The sequence below is a fragment of the Salvia splendens genome, chromosome 4 (genome assembly GCF_004379255.2).
Source record: "Salvia splendens isolate huo1 chromosome 4, SspV2, whole genome shotgun sequence".
Lineage (NCBI taxonomy): Eukaryota > Viridiplantae > Streptophyta > Magnoliopsida > Lamiales > Lamiaceae > Salvia > Salvia splendens.
The window spans coordinates 12,540,407-12,564,913 of record NC_056035.1 but is presented as its reverse complement, the minus strand read 5'-3'; the positions used below and the strand labels follow the sequence as shown (position 1 = coordinate 12,564,913).

Sequence of the window (24,507 nt, the reverse complement as noted above, 5' to 3'; positions counted from 1 at the left end):
ATTTTCTCTTAGAATTATTTTTAGTTTTCTATTTTTCATCTTTGAGTTTACCTTTTTTAGGTTTTCAGTTTTATTCCCTTTATTTACCTTTTTTCCTATTTTTTGTGTTTACCTTTTTTAGTTTGTAAACATTCTTTTACTTTTCTATTTATACGCTTCCTATATGTATGTTCCTTTTGTATTTTTTTATGCTATAGTTTTATGTCCCTATTATGAATAAAATTACTATTTTACACTCCAATATATGAATATGAATACATTCCAATAAATATATAAATATAATATTAAATAAATAATATCTATAAATTTAATTTTAAAATATAACTCTGTTATAAAAATAATTAATCTTCGATTTATTTGTTATAATTTACGTACATTGAATTTCATCGAGGTTTCCATGATTAATGTTGCATAGAAAATTATGGAAAGAATATCATAAGATTTCTCTCAGTTTAATTATATAGTACCTTACTTAATTTTAAGATTCTTAATTTTTATTGATTAAGATGTTAATTATTTCTATTACAAACTCAATTTCTCGAATCTTTAGAAAAGTCAAATGATGAGAAGAAGAATGCTAAAATGCATCAGCCGTCAGAACCTGCTATATCATGAACCAAAAATGAATATAAACAAAAAGATCGTGTTACATTAGTAGACTCAAACTCAAAACCTTTAGCCTCATGTATTACTACTAGACCAACTCACGCACTATAAGTCTATAACGACTCATTTTTCTTTACATTACAACGATTGACTTAATTAACTTCATAAGAATTTTTTATTTTTTTAGTTTTAAATTTTTGAAAAGTTGAATATATAGGAGTAGAAATTTAGGTCGATTGACTGGTTTATAGTAGTAATATTTTATATATAAACTTATATTGAACCAGGATCCTCGATCAACAGTACTCAAGAAGGGTGTTGTGCACAAAGCCACCATATTATGGGGTTTACATAATTTTATTTTTTACAAATTCATTATTTTTTAGTGTTTTTTCCCCTATTTTAATGCACATCAGAAAATTTTCTTTTTTCGATTATATTTATAACAATTATTAGTAAAATACTAAATTTACATTTGACTACAATCGTCTTCATTATATGATTCGCATTTTCGTAGTTTTAAGGGTAAAATGCACTGTTAGCTAAAAAAATACTCCCTCTATTTACTTTAATTATTATGATTAAACAAAGTCTATATCTTGCAGTATCGATTCAGAATTTCTTATTTCTTAAAAGTACTAGTATAGATTATATTATCTGGTGGTCTCACTAATAGGCTGAAATAAAGACAAATAGTCACCTCACAATATATTCCCACCGAAAAAAAAGGTAGTATCAAACTTTCACATATATAATCTTGCAAACAGATCAACAAGGTCTCATATTTCTTTTCCCATTCCCAATTCCCATCATTCTTTTCTGGGAAAAGAAACTTGATTATTTGTGAAAAAATCTTCCTAAACAAATTAGGCTCGTAAAGGAGAGATCATCTCCGGCAAGCCTAATTTGATATTTCAATGGCTTCCAAAACGATCCCCTTTCTATATTTGTTAATGATTTTGATGGCAAAGACAGATGTAGATGCCGTAATAGGCGTAAACTGGGGAAGAGAGAGTGCGCAAAGATTGGTACCGTCACAAGTTGTGGATTTGTTGTTGCAAAATGGGGTGAAGGAGGCTCGAATCTACACCACCATGGAGGATTTATTGCGGGCCTTCGTCGGTAGTGGCATCGGTCTCTCGTTGACCGTCAACGATTTAACCGTCCTCCAAGACTACAACCAATGCCTGAAATGGGTCCAGAGAAGATCGCCTTATTTCAACGTCTCCAGCGTTAGGTAACGCATTTAGTTAGTTAGTATACCTGGAAAACATAGATTTATTTATTTATTTTATTTGCATGCAGACGGATATACGTTGGGGTGTATCCATTTGTGTTCGGATTGGTGAACAACAAAGCTGGACTGAAGCAACATATGAAAGTTATGTACAATTTACAAAAGGCATTGAATGACGCTGACTGGGGGCGTCAAATTAAGGTGGTCTTCGGGCATTCTAGCGACGAGTTGAAGCCCAACATAACGAAGCCTTCAGAGGCCGAGTTCCTCGACGAGATCAAGCCGGAGATGGAGGAGACAATTCGCTTCCTCGAGCTGAACAGCGCCCCATTTGTGTTGGACATGATCCCGCCACTCGATTTGGAGAAGTACAAGTTGGACCCGAGCTTCGCCTTCGTGGGGGAGTCGACCCAAGTCATCAAGGACGTGAACGGGGCCGTCTACACAAACATCTTTGACTTCATGCACGACGCCTTTGTCTGGGCTCTCATCAAGCTCAATGCGACCAAAGTCAAGACCATCGTCGGCCAAGTTGGTTGGCCTAGCGACGGCTACACCCGCGGTAATGCCTCCACCGTGGAGCGATTCTTCAAAGGCCTACTCCCATATGTGTCGAGCAACAAGGGGACCCCGCTCCGCCGTGGGGCCCCCATCGACACTTACGTCCATGCACTTACCGACGAAAATAAAATGCCCAACAATTTCATGCGCCATTTGGGGATCTACCACTCCAACGGGAAACCTAAATTCAAGATCGACCTGATGGGTTTAGGTCGGGATATTTACCCATCATCGGCCAAGGGGATCATGAGGATGCCAGAGCGCTGGTGCGTCTTCAATGGGAACCGGACAGACTACCCTATGGTGGAACAGCAACTCAAACACGCCTGTAAGAACAGTGATTGTAGTAGTGTATCACCGGGCAGTTCTTGCGGCGACCTCAGTCCCAACGAGATCATATCCTTCGCGTTCAACATGTATTTCCAGTTTAACTTTCAAGACGAGAGTGCTTGCCACTTTAACGGCCTAAGCTTCATCACGGTCGAGAATCCTTCAACGTCCAAGTGCATGTTCCCTATAGAAGTGGTCCGAGGCCAGCAAGAAAATTACTCTAGACCAATCCCCAAGGCCAAAGGATACCATCACAGCCCTAATTGTGTTGTCTCTCTATTTTTGGTTTCACTATTGGGGGCATTGTTTTGGAACTGATATGCATCACACATAGCATGGAAGTTTTGCATGTCTCGTCTGTTATTTCATCGCATATGCAATGTGTAGAATGACATCACCATATTACATGTATGTAATTTTTTTGAAAAAATATTCATAGCAATAAAAGGGAAACTTCAAATATATGTAAGTGAGAACCAATTTAATGCAGGTTGTATAACAACAACTTGTTATAAGAAGAAACAGATATTCAATGAAAAGTCAAATAATGCAAAAGAGAAGAGATGAAAATTACCTTTTCCGTGAATGATGTTTTCCCACACTCTTTGAAGCTTCAACTGCCAAGACAAATCCTTGGGAGGTATCCCTGAAGGACGGAGGAGGCAGAATCACCTTCGTGAAGGTCGAGATGCCAGGAACAAAAATGGCTTTCGCTAAATGTGTGCCTGAATACAAGTCGTGGATAATCTTATTTCAAAAGGTTCATATGTATACTAATCAAATGGAAATACCCGACGATGCACAGGTATCAACAAGTATCAGGAGAAGGCTTAGGGGATCTCTGACATCCATACAGTTGAACGGAAGAATCTGCAATTCAAAATACTGCAAATGAGATATGATACTAATAGAAGAGGAAGATCTTTCATGAACAGAGCTGAAAATCTGACCTTGTTGAATGTTTTTCCCTGAACATTACCTTTGCCCCAAACTTCTATTGATGTTTTCTCTTTGATGACTCTTGAAATCCACCTGGCGAAAGCCTCTATGCTTCGGGAGTGTGAGCTCCGTTCAAGTAAAAAATTTCTCCCAGTTCCCTGGTTTTACAAAAGTGCAATGGCAAGACCAGCATTCGTGAATTGGTGATCACCAGACAAGCTTAGTGAAAAGAACAACACAACACCATGTTGATGAAAGTAGAATGAAATGTAACCGGAAATAGAATGAGAGAAAACCAGCAATACAGTTTCATTGATTAATTCATGAAGATTACAAAAACAGCATTTATTCATATACATGGAACAATCTAGAATCCATATTCTGTTATGGTTAACTCAATAAACTCTCATTAAGAACGCTAATCCTAACTAACGTCTCTCTCCTTTAGTCCTCTCATCAACACGTCCTTGAATGTACAAATGTGGTCCCTTGATCCATTAGCTGGCAGTGGCTTTGATCCCGTGCTCTCATCCTCAAAGCAATCTCGTGCACTCTCTTTTCCAGCATTGCATGAATCCATGTCAGCATCAGCATGTTCTTCATGCAACTCCTTAATCTCAACTCTTCCAACATCCCCCCTCAACCTGAGTGAGACTAGGGAAACTACACCAAGTCTGTTTCTCATCTTCAGGAAAGGTTGCTGCCCAAGATGCTTTGTGAAGGTATCAGCTACCTAATCCTGAGTGGGAACATGCCGAAGCTCAAGTTCTCTGTTCAGAACCTTATCTCTGACAAAATGGACATCAAGCTCAATATGCTTGGTTCTAGCATGTAATACGGGATTAGAAGCAAGGGCAATAGCACTCATGTTGTCTACCCAGATCACAGGTTCTGATTTAGTTGGAACTTTCAACTCACCAAGTATAGAGTTGAGCCAGGTTACTTCAGCTGCAGCATGAGCTAGACTTCTGTACTCAGCCTCAGTACTAGAACGAGCCACAACCGTTTGTTTCTTAACACACCAAGAAATGAGGCTTCTACCAAAATAGGTACAGAAAGCAGTTGTAGATCTTCGATAATCCAAATCTGCTGCCCAATCTGAGTCAGAAAAGGCAGATAGAACACCACTAGATTTATGAATTTGAATCCCAAAATCCAAAGTCCCTGACAGATATCTGAAGATCCGTTTTACTGCTCTCCAGTGAGTATTAAGGGGTGAGGCCATGTATTGACTTACTTTATTTACAGCATAGTTGATGTCTGGCCTAGTGATGACCGCATATTGAAGAGCACCCACAATGCTCCTATAAAGCTTAGCATCATAGACTGGTTCTCCAATATTTTTACTGAGTTCACAACTAGAAACCATAGGGGTAGGACAGCCCTTTGCACCAGTCATTTTAGCTTTCTTCAATAGATCTTTAATGTATGTTGACCGACACAAATGAAGTCCATGTTCAGTTTTGACAACCTCCACTCCAAGAAAAAGACTTACCTCACCAAGATCTTTAAGGGAAAACTGAGCATTTAACTGACTAATCACCCTCTTGATTGTAGCAGTACAGTTCCATGTAATCATCATATCATCCACATAGGTTAGGAGATAAATGGCTTCAGAACCTATTTTTCTGATGAACATAGAGGCATCTGCCCTGGACTGCTTGAAACCAAGAGACAGAAGCACTGAATGAATGGCGAAGAACCATGCTCTGGAAGCTTGCTTGAGCCCATAGAGGGCCTTATTCAACTTACAAACCAGATGAGGACCTCCCTGTTCAAAACCAAGAGGTTGCTTCGTATAGATATCATCTTTCAACTCACCATTGAGAAAGACATTGTCCACATCAAGATGTGTGATTTCCCAGCCAAAAGTCACAGCTATAGTGAGAATCAGTCTGATAGTTGCAAGCTTAACTACTGGACTGAAAGTCTCATTGAAGTCAAAGCCCGGTTGATGTGAAAAGCCTTGATCTACAAGTCTGGCTTTATGCCTAGCAATCTCTCCAGAGAGATGAAACTTCAGTTTGAATATCCATGTACACCCTATAAGATTCTTTCTAGGTGGTAGAGTAGTCAAAATCCAAGTTTTATTCTTAAGGAGTGCAATAAATTCAGCCAACATGGCTGCCTTCCAAACATGTATGAGTAATGCTTCAAGAGCTGATCTAGGAATGAGGTGTGAAGAAACCATCAGAGTGTAAAGTTTGGGTTTGAAGATTCCAGACTTGGACCTTGTGGTCATGTGATGTTTACCAGAAACATGGGGTTCCTCGGCAAGAGTGGCATCTGGAACTGAGGTGGATGACTGATCTCCAGAAACTGAGTGAGGAGCAGAGAGTGGTTGTTGAGTGTTCATGTGAGAAGGTGAAGAGTCCGAGGAATGATATGATGAATGTGAATGAGAAGCATGAGTAGGGAATTCACAAGAGCAGGTGATGAAAGTGGAGAAGGTGATAAAGCAATGGGAGTGGAGACAAGTTGTGTTGGTGGAACTAACACAGCATGAGACTAGGTAGAAACATGAGTATCACCAGAAGAGAAAATTGATGGATTAGGAAAAACTTGTTCATCAAAAATTACATCTCTGGAGACTATCACCTTCCCATCCGGGAGAAGAGCCTTATATCCTTTACGAGAACCACTATAACCCAAAAATACAGATTTCGCAGACTTGTCAAATTTATCTTTATTATATGGCCTGACCAGAGGAAGACACAAGCTTTTAAAAACTCTCAAAGCTGAATAATCAGGCTTCTTGGAATACAACTTTTGAAAGAGAGACATATTACCAATGACTTTAGAGGGCATCCTGTTGATCAGAAACACGGCTGAAACAAAAGCATCATCCCAGAATTTGTTTGGAAGTAAAGATTGAGCTAAAAGGGTAAGCCCAGTTTCTACTATATGCATGTGCTTCCTTTCAGCCAAACCATTCTGTTGAGGAGTGTAGGGACAAGAAATCCTATGTGTTATCCCATTCTCCTTAAAAAATGAGGTTAAGCTTTTAAACTCTACCCCCCCATCAGACTGAAAATACTTAATCTTTGTCTGAAAAAGATTTTGTGTCAAGGATTTAAAATGCTTAAGTACATCAGAAACATCACTCTTGTTCTTCAACAAATATATCCATGTAAATCTTGAATAATGATCCACAAAGGAGACATAATATATGTAACCATTCCTTGAAACAGTTGGAGACGGACCCCAGAGATCACTATGTATTAGCTCAAGAGGGGAAGAGACAATTGATTCAGAGGAATTGTAAGGCAATCTATGAGCTTTAGACATGCAACATGAATGACAAAGTTGAGAATCATTCATTGAATTGAAAGGGATATTACGGCTCTTAGAGAACATTTTTGACTATTTGTAGAGTATGATGTCCTAGTCTATTACGCCACAAGGCTAAATCAAGACTAGTATCATAACTTGAACTAGCACTAGCTGCTGGAATGGTTGAGCTGACTGAGTGTATAGCTGGGCAACCTTGATTGAATGGAATGGGGAAGGAGTGAATGGGGGAGCTAGAGCTTCTCTTGATTGGTGAATGGTCAACTAAGAAGTGATACAATCCCTTGTCAAAAGTTCCCTTGAGCACGATTTCCCGGGTTCCCAGATCCTTGACAAAACAAAAGTCAGGATGAAACTCAAAGAAGACAGAGTTATCTCTAGCAAATTTTGACACACTGAGGAGATTTATGGTTATGCTGGGAACATGTAAGAGGTTTTTTAAAGTGAGTTTTCTGGAAAAACTAGCAGAGTGGGGTTTCAAAACTGATTCTCCAATATTAGAAATAGCAACATCAGATCCATTTCCAAGCATAAGATTTTTACCTCCAGTATATTTTGAGTTGATGTTGAGGTTGCTTAAATCTCCAGAAATATGATGAGTAGCTCCAGAATCTGGATTCCAGCTAGTTGAAGCATTTGAGTCAAAACCAAACTCAGAGGGTGTACTTCCTCTGAATTGTGCCTGTGGAGGATGGAAGAGGACTTGCTGCAGCTGTCTGGACAAGATGTGCTGATGGATTGAAGAACCCTTGCTGTTGATTTGGTGCACTTCCTCTGAATTGTGCCTGTGGAGGAGCAGAATTCTGCTCAAACCTATCCCAACATTTTGCTGCAGTATGTCCTAGCTTGTCACACAACTGACAAACCACTTTGTTGTTTCCTTTGCCAAAACCTCTTCCACCTCTTCCTCCTCTCTGGTTTCTTGATCCTCCTCTTCTAGCTCCTGAATCAAACTTGGAGTTGTATGGAGCAAAGTCCCTTTTCTGGCTTGATTGCTGCATCAAATTCAGAATAGGTTGTGAGCCTTCTGTGCTGGAAGAATGAGAGCTCATAGTCTCCATTCTTGATTCAAAAGTGAGTAGGAAGGCTCTCCCAAACTCCATGAATAAGATCTCGAGCTAATTGCACATACTGCTGGGTCATATTATTGACCAAGACCTCTAAGAATGTGCATGACTTGCTCATCTTCAGATATTCTGCAACCAACTGATCCAAGAAGATCAAAGTAATTCCTCATTTTTCCAACATACTCACTCATAGTGAGTGAGTCATTCTTCAGAATTTGCATTTGTAGCCGATATTGCATTATCTTTGCTGTAGATCTGCTAGCAAAATTTGTCTTAAGGGCACTCCAGATGTCCCTTGCAGATCTCAGCCCAACAACCAGACCGAGGGCTCCTTCTGAGAGAGAAGAGAGCAGCCACGCTGCCACTCTCCTATCCTGCCTCTGCCATGAAATGAACTCTTCTTTTATCATAGATCCTCCTTCTCCTTCTGCAATAACTATTGTCGGAGGTGGAGGTTTCTTATCACCATTCACGTATCCTTCCAGCCCATATCCATAGGCTGTGACATCGACTTGTTGTTGCCACATCAGGAAATTTGCATAAGTCAGCTTCACTGATATCGGAGGTAGTTGTGCATAAAAAGGTTGAGTCCCTTGACTCTGAGCAACACCTCCAGACGAAGAGTTGGAGCTTGCCATTTCTTGGAAAGAAACAAAAAGGAGAAAAAAAGGAGTATAGAGACAAGATCAAAATGATCCTGCTCTGATACCATGAAAAGAACAACACGACACCATGTTGATGAAAGTAGAATGAAATGTAACCGGAAATAGAATGAGAGAAAACCAGCAATAATGTTTCATTGATTAATTCATGAAGATTACAAAAACAACATTTATACATATACATGGAACAATCTAGAATCCATATTCTGTTATGGTTAACCCACTAAACTCTTATTAAGAACGCTAATCCTAACTAACGTCTCTCTCCTTTAGTCCTCTCATCAACACGTCCTTGAATGTACAAATGTGGTCCCTTGATCCATTAGCTGGCAGTGGCTTTGATCCCGTGCTCTCATCCTCAAAGCAATCTAGTGCACTCTCTTTTCCAGCATTGCATGAATCCATGTCAGGATCAGCATGTTCTTCATGCAACTCCTTAATCTCAACTCTTCCAACACTTTAGTTCTGTCCCTTTTAAATTACTACGATGAAGAGGAGCAACGACTTCCAATGGGGCCTGTAGCAAGTCAGACAGCCTTAGAAAGATTTGTTCATACACTATTGCTTGAAGTGATGGGTTGAAGTATTTAAGCACAAAGCTAAGTGATGGGAAAATTGCTCGTGTGATCTGTCCCAAGAAGCAATAGCGCAGGTATGCATCATCATCTATTTGCTATTTTGAAACATATTAGATAATCCGGCACAAGTACAACTGGCACCATGGAAAAGGAAATAAGCTTTAGAAATAAGTCTCAACGGAATACTATCATAGAATACATGACATGTCATATGATGATAAAATATTAGGGGTTACCATAAACATATAAATCAAGATTGAAGAAAGGTTTAAAATACCATCAAATCTCTCTCCTTTTCTTGAAGAACATCCATTGCTTCAGATAGTTGTGGTACCATGAATGCAGGAACGCGAGGCTTAAGGAGCAGAGAATCCATCAATCCGTTTCAGAATAAACTTGAAACTGGAAGTACTTAGATAATCACTCACAAAGTAGAAACCACAATCATTTTAGGTTCAGAAATGAAAAAATTTGTACCTTTAAGATTCCAGCTGTGTGAGAAGCAATCTGCTCCAGCATATCTCCTGCAAGTCATTGTGAACACACATAAGTTGATAGCTATGTGTGAAAAACTGATGGACAATGAATATGAAATGAATAAGGCTGAACCAGCATTTCCATATTGTCCATGCCCAGATGACTTACACCACAGACAACAGGATTCTTGATCTGCAAAATTTATCACCAAAGGATATCAAAGTAACTAAACGAAACTAATTTACTATATGTATACAAGAGTGTACAGTTAAGTTTTACGTAGTTGACTATGTCAGTATAAAAAAATTTAAAATAGAACGATTACAGCATTTTTCAAGTTCTACCTACAAGCACATGCACCTATTTAACAGTAAATTCTAAGATCTAAAGTATGTATATATATGCTCCCAATACATTGGATACTATAGAAGTCTTCAGATTTAAAATCTATAGGTATAGAGTAGTCATGTGTGTGTCTCATCTTTGTGCGTGTTTATGAAGGAGAAAGGGAGGGAAGAGAAAGTTGAAATTGGATATTGATTTGTTACCTTTTCACAAGAAAAACTTTTGAAGGCACAATACAGTAAGAAACTGGAAAAAATGGAGGCATAATCAAGTCATCTGTGACTGCTGTTAACAAAATTTCTCTAGTCTCATCAGTCCAGAATTTCAAATTTATACTATATGCCAACAAACAAACAACACATAAATTTAGAATGGCATAGTAGATGGATTTGACGTGAAGAGCCTTCCAAAAAAAATACTATCCACCCAAACACTTATAAGGTGAAGTCTATAGCTGGCCTTGAGCAGGGGAGAAAATCGCGACAACACATGAATCTGCATCTTTTCAGAATTATATAGCTGGTTCCAACATTCCCAAAAGTAGTGGAAAAACTTTTCTTCAGATATATCCGGCCTATGAAGCCAGAGAGAAGAGAATGAGGAAACAGAAAAGTAGTGATTTCAATCAGATGCAAACTTATACAATTACAATATCATAAGTTTCCTTCGTCATCCATAGGTCTCTGTTTAGCTTGTTAGGACAATAACTGCTAGTAGACTGATGTTTTACGGAAATACTAATTTTTAGATCCAAATATTACAAGAAAGATGACATATCATCCTTCACTCAATTTCAATACATCAAAAAGAGTTGAAGGCTAATGGACAATTTGAAACCAAATTTGAAAAACGAATAAAAAATGTACAAAGTGTTACCTTTACATACATTTCCATCCTCTCTATTTATTACTGATTGTTCGCACATCCCATCGCCTTTTGGTAGTAATGAGAGAGGAAAGAGCCTCCACAGCTGTATCATGTGTAGGATGTATGTGGTCTGCATTTTCTGCAACCACTGTATTCATCTCCATCTGTTCCTGAGCCAGTGATGAAACCTCCCTCACTCCAAAACCTGCAATGTTCGAAGAAACAACTTAAAAAACTATTCAGCAAAAAACAGGACAAGTATGAGCAAGATATCCAATTCTATGCATAACAGTTTAGAGCAAGTAAGCATATAAGTATACCTTTGTTGAGAATGGAACCTTTTACTTCCTAAGATGAAGTGCCTATGTCAATCTAGAGGGAATGGTGAGCTCTTTTTTATGGAAGCTTGAATCGTCAATCAACCCCAGCCTCAGAAAAAGATTCTTATACTTGAGCATAGACCAACCAAATCCTAAGATGAAGAGGCTTTAAGTTTGCTATGATATGAGAATTAATTCGAAACAGAATGAAAAAAAAGGAAGGTAGTATGTTTTACACTACCGAGTATCGACATAATTGAGTTGAGCATATTTGTTTACAATGCAAAATATATCTGTTTTCAATGCAAATCATATCAGTTCTCTGTAATGCCATGGTCGAGCTCTTACTCTATTCGATTTGGATCCTGTTGTCGTCGAGCAACTGTCTTGACCGCAAAATAAGTGTTTTGTTCCAACTGCCCTATGCTTAGCACAATGGTAAGGATCCCTCGAGAATTAGGCCTTTCTTGGTCCAACTTTCTCAATGTTCGGATCCTGTTTGGTGATACCACCACGCCTAAGTTTGTTTTTCTTAATTAAGTGCACTGCAGTTGGTTGCTACAGTCCTAATTAGGGCTATTGTAAATATACCCAAATATCGAAATACCGCACTTACCGTATTCAAAAATACCGAAAATACTGAATTTGCCGTACGGTATGATACCTTACCGATATATTTCGGTACGGTAAATGTATAGATTTTCATATATCGTGGTATGCCACAGTATATCGCATATATAGTAGTATTTGCCAAAAAAATTGGTATATAATTGTTTCTATAATTTATATAAAAAATATTTAAAAAGTTAAAATCCCTAACCCTACATTTATCATACCGAATTTTCAGTATACCGCATTGAAAAATTCAGTAAGGTATAGGTATGACATTTTCTCATACCGCAATTTGCGGTATGACATTCTCGGTGCGGTATACTGTACGCCCCATCCCTAGTCCTAATACTTCATTCGTCATATAAAAATAGAGTTTTTTTTATAAAAAAAATGGTCTATTCAACTAAAATAGTACACCTATATTTTTGGTTACTTCTTTCTCTATATGAGATGGGCCCAATTATCCACCAACATACTCTAATAAATTTTTTTATTACTCTTTGAGTGCGTTTGAATTGGGAGATAGGCGCATTTAAAGTGCATTTAATGGTTCAATCTAGTGTTTGATATGTTGTTTAAATTTTCTGTGTGGCTCGTTCAATGGGCAAGGACCCGTTGAATTAATGCTAAAAAAGGGTGTTTTATTATCATAAAAAATTGAGTGATAATAATATGGGCAATACCATATCAATTTTAAATTACGTAAAATTTACTAATATAGCACTCAGCTTTGGAAATATAGAAAAATACATAGAATAGTTTTGGAATTTCCTACTATATTGTGACTTTATATAACAAACCAAACATGTGATATTAAGGACTACAGATAACATTACACCAATTCAAACATCACAAATAGAAATGAAAAATTAAGAAAAGCATTTCTACAAAATGATTTTATTCTTATCTAAATGAAATATAAACTTCAATTCAAACACACCGTTATACTTTATCAATTATGCATTAAACTTGTGTCATCCCAATACTTTTATTTTTATTGAAACGGATGAACTATTTGGGAATTATAATTAAACTAGACAGTTTTGAAAAGAACAAAGCAGTAAACGATTAATCTATTTTAGGTTTCTCTATTTCATCTAAAAACATAAATATTGGTGCAATTATTTTATAGATTTACAAAATTCATAGTTTCCTAATTCTAATGACATGTAGTTTTCCAGGATTCAAAATTGACGCTTTTGTTTTCGTTCACATTACAACATTTGTATTTTAGTCGACCGATTACAAATTGTTTCTTATGCTGTTAATTATTATCTCAAATTTTTGAATTGGTTATTATATTGGAGGTTGGTGGTTTATGCCAGAATGAATTAGACTGCAAGATTTATAAAAGTGATTTGATAAATTGTGTACTGAGGTGGACTCAGGCTCAGCAGCTATTACAAAAAAAACATAACATCATGTTTACACACAGAGGAATTTTGACCCATGGATATCTTTGATCTATCGTCACGTTCTAAATTAAAGTCTTCGGGCATACCCCACATTACGATAAAGTGAGAAAATATTAAATCTAGAACATAGTTGATATCAGTTACATATCTTGACCAATAAATATTACTCCACTAATATACAAATATAGCTGGTGAGTTGTGATACATAAATTGTAAACCATATGATACTCCAAGAAAAGAAATTAAGGATTTCCACTTTTTCCATTCCAAATCTTTCCAATCATATGCCAGTTGTCGGCAAGGTTCATTCATTGTACAAAAATGAACCCTGTTAAATGGAACCACATATACTAGTGAAATACTCCTTCATATATATACTATATCAAACTAATTATATATGTGGAATATTGTGTGTACAGTATAGCTATGTTTTTTGTCATAATGTAATTATTTAAATTTCAAAATTTTCGATTCTATTCATTGATAATATGAATTGGATTGGATTTCGACATTCCCCCAAATAAAATATTCTGATTTAGTCATATTTAGCAAGTACTACTACTAAAATACACTTAACAATAAATTAAACTGATGGTAAAGGAATGGCCACTGTATATATATTTCACAAAATATTTTAAATGTATACTCCTACTACACATGCATGGATCAAAACTAGCTCGATTACTTAGGAAATTGACATGTATGCATCATTTAGACCTGATCATCCAATAATCAAGATAATTTAACAGTATTTTTCGGCGTCATACCGGGTGAAAGCATTTGACCAGAAATGATTAGCGAAAATATTGCATTTGTTGTCTAATTATAACATAATTGTCGGCCAATTTTCATTTGAAGTGACAGCACTAAGGTTTAACAAATTTTCGGAATCACTCACTTTTTATGTTTACTACTGTATTTATTTTATTTTTAAACTTTATAAGCTCTTACTTGAGAGACTTGTTACTCTACACTACATCGCAGATAAATTGATGTTATATTAGTATGTTTTTCAGGGGTAATGAAGTGGATCAAAATATTTGGCAACTAATTGTTACCAACTTTTCAATCGATGTCTGGCCTATATGCTGTATACACAGTTTGTGTTTTGAATATTGTACTAACTTATTGATGAGTAGATGAAAGAAGAGTGTTTCCTATTCAAGAATATATTTCCGAACAAAAACATAATATAATTTGTGCATATATATCTCATAGTAATTGATTGTTACTATTGGGTTGATTTGCTTGATTCAATTATCATCCAATTAAATGAACTACTATTATTAGATAAAAAAATCATGATATATAATAAATTCTGAATAGTAGTAGTATAATTATAATCGGGCGTCGGTGGTAGACCAGCTACAATAATTCAACACAGACTTAAAATTCGCAGAAATGCGAGTGCGTATTGCTACCAATAATCCCAACAAGAAAATCTGACGCGTTTATGAATTCGCAGAAATTTATGAGATTTTTTGATACATCATAATATTACTACTATTCCAACAGCCTTTTTCCGGACAGCAACTGTTTATGGACTTCATACTGCAACAGTTTTTTTTCCTTTCCCCCAAATCAAAATAAGCAACCCCCATAATCCAAACTTAAACATTAACTAAAGATTACTACTACTACTACTATTAATTCTAAAATTAAGATGTAGCTGATCATATTCTCGAAAATTAAGAAACAAACTAAAAGAAGCTAGGAAGGGGGAGGAGCATTCCATGCTAATTAACTAACCAATCATAAAGCTTCAGCCGGCGGCGGAACGGGGCGCTTCCGCTTCTTCTTCTCGTAGCTGACTCCCCTTGCCTTGGACTGCATATCGCGGACCTCGCGCAGGTAGAGGCGGACGGCCCTGGCGCCGAAAGGGTTGGTCTCAGGCTTGCCGCCGTTTTCCTCGTAGGCAGCGCGGAGGCGGCCTACGAGGGCGTCGAGGCTGCCCCAGGCCTGGCGGAGCGGGCAGGGGCAGGGGGCGGGGGGGACCGGGTGGCCGAAGAAGGGGCAGATGGGATTGTGCACCTTCGTCTTCCCGAACTGGTCGAGGTAGCGGAGGAACTCTAGCACGTGGGCCCCGCTGCACCGGCTCAGAGACAGCGGGGGCCGGTGGTTCTTTAGGTACTGCCCGAAGGTGTTCCAGTCGCGTCGCTTCTGGTTCTCGTACCGGCTCAGCGTCGCCGCCGCCGCGGATGAGGACGAGTTTGGATTGTTGTTGATGGTGTCCGAGTTGGGGCATTCCACATCCATAACTGCGACACTGAATTTTATAGTATGTCAGAAAAGGGGAAAACAGAAATAGAGGAAATGGTTTTAATTGTTGCTAAAAATGAAGGTTGTAGCTAGTTAGGGTTTTGTATATTTGGAAAGGGAGAGATTGGGGCTCGGAATATTTTTTTGCAGCATGAAATTAAGGTGAATCTATGTATGATTGGAGAGGGTGTGATGAAAGTGGAAGTACAGATAATACTTAAAAAAACAAAGCGGAAAGACGATAGTGGAGTTTCTTGAATGACATATCAGGAAATTGCTATTTTAGTGAGAGAAGATGTGTTTGTTGATGAAGAGAGAGAGCATTTGATTGGGTAAATACTAAACAGTGGAGACAATGAATTCTCGTATGACTGCTTTGCTTGGGGTAGGTTTTGTCGATAAAGATATTTGGGTATCCCAATAATATAATACTCCGTAATTGTAATAATATGAGAAATAGCTGACCTCCAATTAATTTTCTTCATAAATTGGTGAGGACTAGAAAGTGAGTTGTGAAAATTTGGGAGAGGAGGCAGTAGACGAGAAGCGAAGATAGGAGAGGTAGTCAGTGTTGGATTACAAATCTATCCCACCTCGGATGAGTGAGAGAAGTTGGAAGGTGTATATAATTCATGTCCAACCCTAATTAGTTTGAGGCCTTTTGGGAGTGACCCAAAAACAAATCCGTGCGGGCTTGACCCAAAGCGGACAATATCAAACTAATATTGCAGTCGATGATCCTAACAAGTGGTATCAGAACCCAGGTGGCTATGGGTTGTGCCTGGATAAGCCCCGGTTAGGGTCGGGCCCTGAAGGACTCGGGTTAGAGTCGGGCCCAGGATGACCCAGGGGTCAGGGCTGGAACGACCCATGTTCGTGTCAACTGCGTTCCCGATGTGGTCTCGGTTTGAGGGGAGGTTTGTTGAGTTACAAACCCGCCCCACATCGGATGAGTGAGGGAAGTTGGAAGGTGTATATAATTTCTATCCAACCCCAATTAGTTTGAGGCCTTTTGGGAGTGACCCAAAAATAAATCCGTGCGGGCTTGATCCAAAGCGGACAATATCAAACTAATGTTGCAGTCGACGATCCTAACAAGTGGTATCAGAGCCCAGGTGGCTATGGGTTGTGCCTGGATGAGCCCCGGTTAGGGTCGGGCCCTAAAGGACTCGGGTTAGAGTCGGGCCCATGATGACCCAGGGGCCAGGGTTGGAACGACCCATGTTTGTGTCGACTGCGTTCCCGATGTGGTCTCAGTTTGAGGGGAGGTTTGTTGGGTTACAAACCTATCCCACATCGGATGAGTGAGGGAAGTTGGAAGGTGTATATAATTCATGTCCAACCCCAATTAGTTTGAGGCCTTTTGGGAGTGATCCAAAAACAAATCCGTGCGGGCTTGACCCAAAGCGGACAATATCAAACTAATGTTGCAGTCGACGATCCTAACAAGTGGTATCAAAGCGGACAAGAATCGTCGACTGCAACATTAGTTTGATATTGTCCGCTTTAGGTCAAGCCCGCACGGATTTGTTTTTGGGTCACTCCCAAAAGGCCTCAAACTAATTGGGGTTGGACATGAATTATATACACCTTCCAACTTCCCTCACTTATGTGGGATAGGTTTGTAACCCAACAAACCTCCCCTCAAACCGAGACCACATCGGGAGCGCCGTCGACACAAACATGGGTCGTTCCAACCCTGGCCCCTGGGTCATCCTGGGCCCGACTCTAACCCGAGTCCTTCAGGGCCCGACCTTAACCGGGGCTCATCCAGGCACAACCCATAGCCACCTGGGCTCTGATACCACTTGTTAGGATCATCGACTGCAACATTAGTTTGATATTGTCCGCTTTGGGTCAAGCCCGCGCGGATTTATTTTTGGGTCACTCTCAAAAGGCCTCAAACTAATTGGGGTTGGACAGGAATTATATACACCTTCCAACTTCCCTCACTCATCCGATGTGGGATAGGTTTGTAACCCAATAGTCAGATGCGTAAGGACCCCTCATAATATGTAGCATATCATTTCATTCTTCTAAATTTTGAGGTTATTTACACTTTGAGCACTTACAATGGGAGATGAGGTGGGAAGTCGTGCCGCTCCAGAAAGGGCGCGGCGCGCGACTCCCCCATTGTGGAGGTCGAGGACGGGTGCGGGGGCGGTCTAAGGGCTGTTGGAAGGGTGTCGTGACAAGCGTCAGGATAGACATGGCCGCGCGCGATGTCCATGTGGCTAGTGAGGCTGCGCTGGAATGGGGAGGTGAGGGTGGTTTTCGGGGTGGGTAGGGTTTTAAAAAAAATCCTTTTTAATTTTAAATTTTAAAATATTTGTAATTTTTAATGTTTTAATGAAGTGTGTTTGTGTAATATATTGTCTCGTATTTCAATTTAAGAAGTAAGGTGTAATTAATAGTGTAAGTTAAACATTGTGGCATGGGGACGGGCGTTAGAAGATGGTGTACATTGTAGGAGTTGTGGTCTGAGCCAGAAAAAAAAGAGAGAGAATGATGATGTGGCAAGAGTCCTGACATGGGAAAAGGACTAGGGTGGTAAATGCTCTATGCCCGATCCTTTTACATTATTCATGAACTGCACGTAAATGCAAAATTTGGTATGACAGTTGAAGTCACGAAGAAAAGAAGTTTGGTAATTGATGTATCAGAATCCCACAGGGTCCAAAGGATTCGCTAGATCACAGGGTCTAGGATATCGTGGAACCTTCAGAATTCGGTCGTTGGACACACACTTTTCCCGCTTCAAAACCTCAACCCACTACACTATTGGCTAGTATAGTGAAGTATATGATCGATCCCACGAGGATGGATGTGTCCGCATGAATTTAGAGGGGTTTTGGAGGGTTGGCTACTGCCACGCAACAAGTTGGTCGAGAATTTTAAACTACTGGGTCACGAGAATTAAAAGCACTCAAGTACTAGACCTAAGAACATGGGAACACGTACACATGCATGATTCAACGATTTGAAATTAACTAAGGGAAGTTTACCAAACTACTAGGTCAAGTAAAAAGGTTTCCTAAAATGGTTAGACAAAAGAGCATGAGAAAGCAGTGGGACAGATTCCCGATTTAGCTACTACGACAAAGAAAGCTACAAAAGCAAACAAACAACGGATCTGGGTCTAACTACCAACAATCTTCATCTTCTTCAGCAAATAAACATGAACATGAACAAAACAGAGCATCAAAAGCAGAGTAAACATGGATCAGATCTCAGACATTACGATTAAGCATAAAATTATCACATCTAAGCTACCAGGTCGAGTAAATCGAAAGCAACAGACATAGCCATGCAGATCCAACAAGTACGTATCAGATTCATCTCTCCAAACCACAATCCATTCCAGATCCAACCGATTCAAACTCAACAACACCCAGATCCATATCCATCCACTCTGATTCAAACAATTCCACAACTAACCAACTCAGATTCAACCAATCTCAACTCCAATTCAACAGTCAATTGCGAAAAGCATCCAAAATCAGTAAAACCCACATCAAACATCAGAAACCAAAGTAAAACAGAAAATAGAAACTGCCATAACCAGGAAAATAAGGTTCAAACACAAAAGCAGTCGCCGAGCTTCCGGCAAAGAAGTTCACGGCGAAAGATAAAACAACGGAAAAGTAAATGATTGTATCTTCGCCCCTATGAGGACGGTGTTATACCACAGAAACTAACTACCGCCAAGCCTGCCAAGAATTTCCCATCGGTGCCAAGTGCGTGTGAAGTGAGCTAACTAGAAATGAAACTAAGGAGTATGTGGAGCTGGTGTAAAATCCCTCTCTTCAAAGGAGTTGTCCCTTTATATAGTTGAGGCTCGGATCCCTAGGGCATTCCTTCTTCATGATTTGTCCTTTATGCCCTTGATCTTTTTTTTAATTTGCTCTATGCTCCACTTTTGCTTCCTGCCAGCGTCTTTGTCATTTCTTCGATCTGGTAGATGGCTGGCGCTTTTCACTTCATTTCCCTCATTTTTCTCTGCCTCGGGTAATTTGTATGCACTTCCTGGGTCCGGCAGATTTTACACGCACCTGAACTTACAAACACTTTTTAGTTCACTAAATTTACATAATTTAACCCGTAACCAATGCATGAAATGAGTCTTATCAACATGATTTTTTATTTGTCATGATTTTAGTATGACGAATTTTATTTAATCCCTGTCATGATTTTAGTATGACGAATTTTATTTAATCCATTACATCTTACATGGATATTTTAACTGACATGTCATTAGCATGGAAATGAAGTGTCCAAAATTGGCTAGATGACAATTTTATGAGTCAAATGTCTGTGTTTTGTTGCTTTTAGGAATAAAAAACATCATCTTGTTTCTCCTTTCTCTCGAGAGAAAGGGCGATGACGGAATTGTGTTGTTTCTTGAAATCATCATCAATTCATTCAACAAAATCATATCGTGAACTAGTATTTTATCAATCTCTTTGTCTCTTAAGCATTCTAGCACATGCCACTACTTTTTTAGTAAATCCATATTGCCATTTCCTCAAATCTCACATTGCCTATGCAATTTACAACTTTCACGCCATCTCAAAATCTGAGGATTTTAATTTAGCGAAAAATTCAAAAGTTAGGGGGAATTGTCAAATCAAACAAACATTTGAGTGAACTGCACCAAATGATCCTAACTATTGCACTTGTTGCACCAGTGACCTCTAACAAAAAAAAAAGCGTCAGAGAGGCCTAACAAAATATATAATCACAAATGAAGTATTTTTAGCTATTTTTTGGACGAAAATGCCCAAATGGCTTGAAGGGTATTTTTGTCTTCTTCTTCTTGAAGCCTGCACACCTACTCTGCAGGTTCACAGACCTGCGATTTTTGTCTAATCATACAGGATTTAAGGGTCATATTTCCAATGATGCTCAGTGATGAGTTTTGTGAATTTATTTTATCTCTCTCTATTCACTTCATTTCTCTCATTTGTAGAGTTAGTGTGCTTCTCATTTTACCTACATCACCGTCACCCCTCCCATCGCCACCGTCAACCCACGCATCGTCATCTCTGAGTTAGTGTGCTTCTGTTGATTTTTCTATCATGTAACATATGGATTTCTCGATTTTGGCTACTCGATTGGCAACTCGATTTAGGGGTTTGTGGTTCATCTCTGCAACTCGATTTAGGGTTCATGTGCTGTAGAGTGAAGTGGAGAGAAAAAACCTAGAGTGAAAAATGGAGGGAATACTTTCAATTTGGCAAAATAAAAATGCAAGTATTACTTAATGTGCGTGGCGTGTAGGAGACGAAGAGGAGACGAAGGGTTGCTGCTGCATTGTTCCTTGAATAAGGAAACAACCAACTTTAAGTCAAATCATTTAATGTTGATGTCAGGTTGGATGCAGGGGGCGGCGTCATCATTGTCACCAGTTTGACAAAAATGCCCTTTTAGGGCTTGAGGGTGTTATCGTCCGAAAATACTTAATTTGTGATTATATGCTTTGTTAGGCCCCTCGATACTAATTTTTTATTAGAGGTTAATGGTGCAACAAGTGCAAAAGTTATAATCATTTAATGCAGTTCACTCTTTGAATTTATATGTGTATCATGAATAGTCTGAAATTTTTGGTATTTCAAGATCAATAGTTTTAGACACAGTGTGGATTTTGTATTATAATTACACATTGTTATGAAAGTAATTAAAGTAAGATGTGCAGCATATATCGAAGCGATCGAGTATACAATTGACATCTAGTAAATGAGCTAGCATAGCAATTCGTCAACCTTGACTTAATTTGTGGGTCAGGTCACAATTTAATTATGCATGGTACTCGTATTATTTTATTAACAATATTGTATCACTAAAAATGGAATATCAAAATTAGAGAACAATTTTTTATTTTATTTTAGAATCATCTTCCTATGATCATGTCCCTCCCGAAGCCATATGTCATGAACAAGTATTAATTGCCATTAGATATTGCATCAATTCTGTTAGGCTTTTCCAATCCTTTACATCAAATTCAAACTCATTTTGATTAAATTTTACACAATATTTAAATATAAAATACTGGTTAAATTGTTGCAGTAGCTCCATATTTTGTATTTTTTCATAGAAAAATGTAAAAATAAGTTTGAGTTTACATTATAATTTGAGAAGTTTTCCGCACCAAAAATAATATTTGATGTATGATTGAAAATGGTCTTCGTTAATACTATTACCTGATTTTACCGATTTGTTATTATGTGACTGCTACGGCAGAGATTCTTACATTATAATTTTTTTTACAATTACGAGGAATATGATATCTATATATTTTTTAATGGAAATAAGCCTTGAATCCTATCATAATTGGGATTGTGCTGAAATTGACTTAAACATTCTTACTAACAAAAACGGCTCAAAAAATTGGCTTGATAGGTGCTCAATATTTTTAGGCTTTATAACTACTCAGCATCTTTACATTACGTATGTGTTCTAGTGCAATAAATACTAGAATTAATTGCTGTTAATAATTCAAAGTTTACATTGAACTTGTAATTGTCATCTAACCTTTAAAATGTTGTAATAATCACCTTGTCATTTTGCAATTACCAGATGTCATTTTTTTCATCACTAGAACCACATCATTTTAGGGGGAAGATATATGATAATGTAATTGCAACATTGTAAAAATCGTATATAAAAATATTAATTTCAATAAACATTTTGTCATTCCCAAAACCCAATATATACTTTTGTGGATGAAGAAATGTACTACTCACTCGGTCCTATAATAGATGTCATATTTTCCTTTTTAGTTTGTCCCACAAAAGATGTCACAATTATTTTTTTTGGAGAAAAAAGTTATATCTCACATTAATATAAATATAATATTTTCTCCCTCCACTCAATACATAAAACAACATATCATAAAATATCGTGTCATTATGCAAGTGTGTCATCTATTATGGGACGGAGGGGATATGAAATTTAAGTAGCCGTAAATATCATTTTCATTGGAGCCACAATAGGCGATAGGTATATTGATTGCACCATAGGATACTCTACCATTTAGATCCATCCATATCTATACCAAAATGTACCTTCGAACATTAACTATACCTATGAATACACATTATGAATATGGATAATCACACATGAGGTAAACCATGCAATAGTATATAATGAAACTTCAAATGATCAAATGCGATATATACATATGTCATCTTCCAATGAAATTAATAAGATCTTTCTCTCTAGTTATGGATTGTCATAATCATGATGCGTGATATTTATACTATTAATCATGTATCTTTATATCAAATGGCAAATTAAGTGAACTATAGATATACCCTCGTCCATTTTTAATTTATTCCCGTTTTATCTATGAAATGGCTCTTTAGCTATGTAACTATACATGAATTAACTAGTGTATTATTTTATACTCATATTGGGATCATATTGGAAGGGTGCCAATGTTAATCTTGATCAGCTAGTCATATTTTTCATGTTTTAAAAAACATATAGTTAATCATATAGATAATTAGATACCATAAACTCATAATTTGAATATTTTTCTGCTGCACGGTCATGATTCGATAAACCGATTGTAATATTTGCACCAACTTTGATGAAATGCATGGTACATACTGATATCGGCCAAATTTTGACAAAAGATTTGGGAAAAAAGCAGTAAAAGCATCTCCAATAAGAATAGCACAGTCATAGCTACATATTGATATCGGCCAAATTTTGACAAAAGATTTGGGAAAAAAACAGTAAAAGCATCTCCAATAAGAATAGCACAGTCATAGCTACATACTGATATCGGCCAAATTTTGACAAAAGATTTGGGAAAAAAGCAGTAAAAGCATCTCCAATAAGAATAGCACAGTCATAGCCCAACCACAAACTCCTCCTGCCACATCATCAGTACTAAAACTCCTCCTGCCACATCATCAGGACAAGCAACTGGACAAGCAATAGCCCAGCCACAATAAACAAAATTATTAAAAATAAATAATTAACAATCACACAAAATACAGAATTAAATTTACCACACATATACGGGAAAATTCAATAATTTCATTTAAATTAAAAAAGTTCATTAAAAAAATTACATAATTAAAAAAACCCCTCTTCCACACACGAACTACGGAATTACAAAATTAAAAATTACAATTACGCAAATACGGAATTAAATTTACGACACAGATACGGGAAAATGCAATAATTTTATTTAAATTTAAAAAATTAAATTATAAAAAATTACATAATTAAAAAAAATCCCTCTTCCACACACGAATTACGGAATTACAAAATTAAAAATTACAATCACGCAAATACGGAATTAAATTTACTACACAAATATAGGAAAATGCAATAATTTAATTTAAATTAAAAAAAGTAAATTATAAAAAAATTACATAATTTAAAAAACCCTCTTCCACACACGAATTACGGAATTACAAAATTAAAAATTACAATCACGCAAATACGAAATTAAATTTACGACACAGATACGGGAAAATGCAATAATTTTATTTAAATTAAAAAAAGTAAATTATAAAAAAATTACATAATTAAAAAAAAAATCGGCTAGCCGATTCCGAGCCTACAGCGAATCGGCTAGAGCTCGCCGATCGGCTAGCCGTTTTACCGCTCGCCGCCTACAATGGTTCGGCTAGCGACCGGCCAGCGCCGGGAATCGGCTAGCCGATCATTGGAGATGCTCTAATTGCAAATGTTTTAGAATTGATATTAAGAAAGCTGCAATTTCATATAAGTAATAAGTTGTGTTATTTAATCAACCATTTACAATGTGCCAAACAGCCTAATCTGTCTACCTCCGAACTAGTGTCACCTATATAAAAAAATACTATTTCGACTCACATAATTAGTCTTTTGCAGATTAAGAAAATGCATTAATTTTATTTGCAAAATATAATTCATATGCATTTTGTTCCTTTTCCGGAAGGAA

General features: G+C 37.5%; 2 protein-coding genes and 1 long non-coding RNA gene across 3 annotated transcripts; 1 reads left to right on the top strand and 2 right to left on the bottom strand.

Annotated features, from left to right (window-relative positions):
* The first annotated feature begins 1,411 nt into the window (after positions 1-1,411).
* Positions 1,412-3,196, top strand: LOC121797702 (glucan endo-1,3-beta-glucosidase 8-like). The gene is made up of 2 exons (XM_042196378.1): positions 1,412-1,843; positions 1,912-3,196. Exons 1-2 carry the CDS (start codon positions 1,524-1,526, stop codon positions 3,050-3,052), a joined length of 1,461 nt encoding a protein of 486 aa, XP_042052312.1. The 5' UTR covers positions 1,412-1,523; the 3' UTR covers positions 3,053-3,196.
* A 7,632-nt stretch (positions 3,197-10,828) lies between these two features.
* On the bottom strand, positions 10,829-11,683 carry LOC121801551. The gene is made up of 3 exons (XR_006050598.1): positions 11,629-11,683; positions 11,281-11,432; positions 10,829-11,165 (listed from the first exon to the last, which is right to left on the bottom strand). It is a non-coding gene; the product is annotated as an uncharacterized LOC121801551 (long non-coding RNA).
* A 3,051-nt stretch (positions 11,684-14,734) lies between these two features.
* LOC121801550 (protein LIGHT-DEPENDENT SHORT HYPOCOTYLS 3-like) lies at positions 14,735-15,945 on the bottom strand. Its single transcript, XM_042201061.1, has one exon. The coding sequence runs from the start codon at positions 15,561-15,563 to the stop codon at positions 15,060-15,062; it is 504 nt and encodes a 167-aa protein (XP_042056995.1). The 5' UTR covers positions 15,564-15,945; the 3' UTR covers positions 14,735-15,059.
* Positions 15,946-24,507: the final 8,562 nt, after the last annotated feature.

Bases quoted from the DNA above. Each gene is read 5' to 3' on its own strand.
- LOC121797702 (XM_042196378.1), top strand. From the start codon at position 1,524: ATGGCTTCCAAAACGATCCCCTTTCTATATTTGTTAATGATTTTGATG. The intron at 1,844-1,911 runs GTAACGCATTTA...ATTTGCATGCAG, and splicing joins TTCAACGTCTCCAGCGTTAG to ACGGATATACGTTGGGGTGT.
- LOC121801550 (XM_042201061.1), bottom strand. From the start codon at position 15,563: ATGGATGTGGAATGCCCCAACTCGGACACCATCAACAACAATCCAAAC.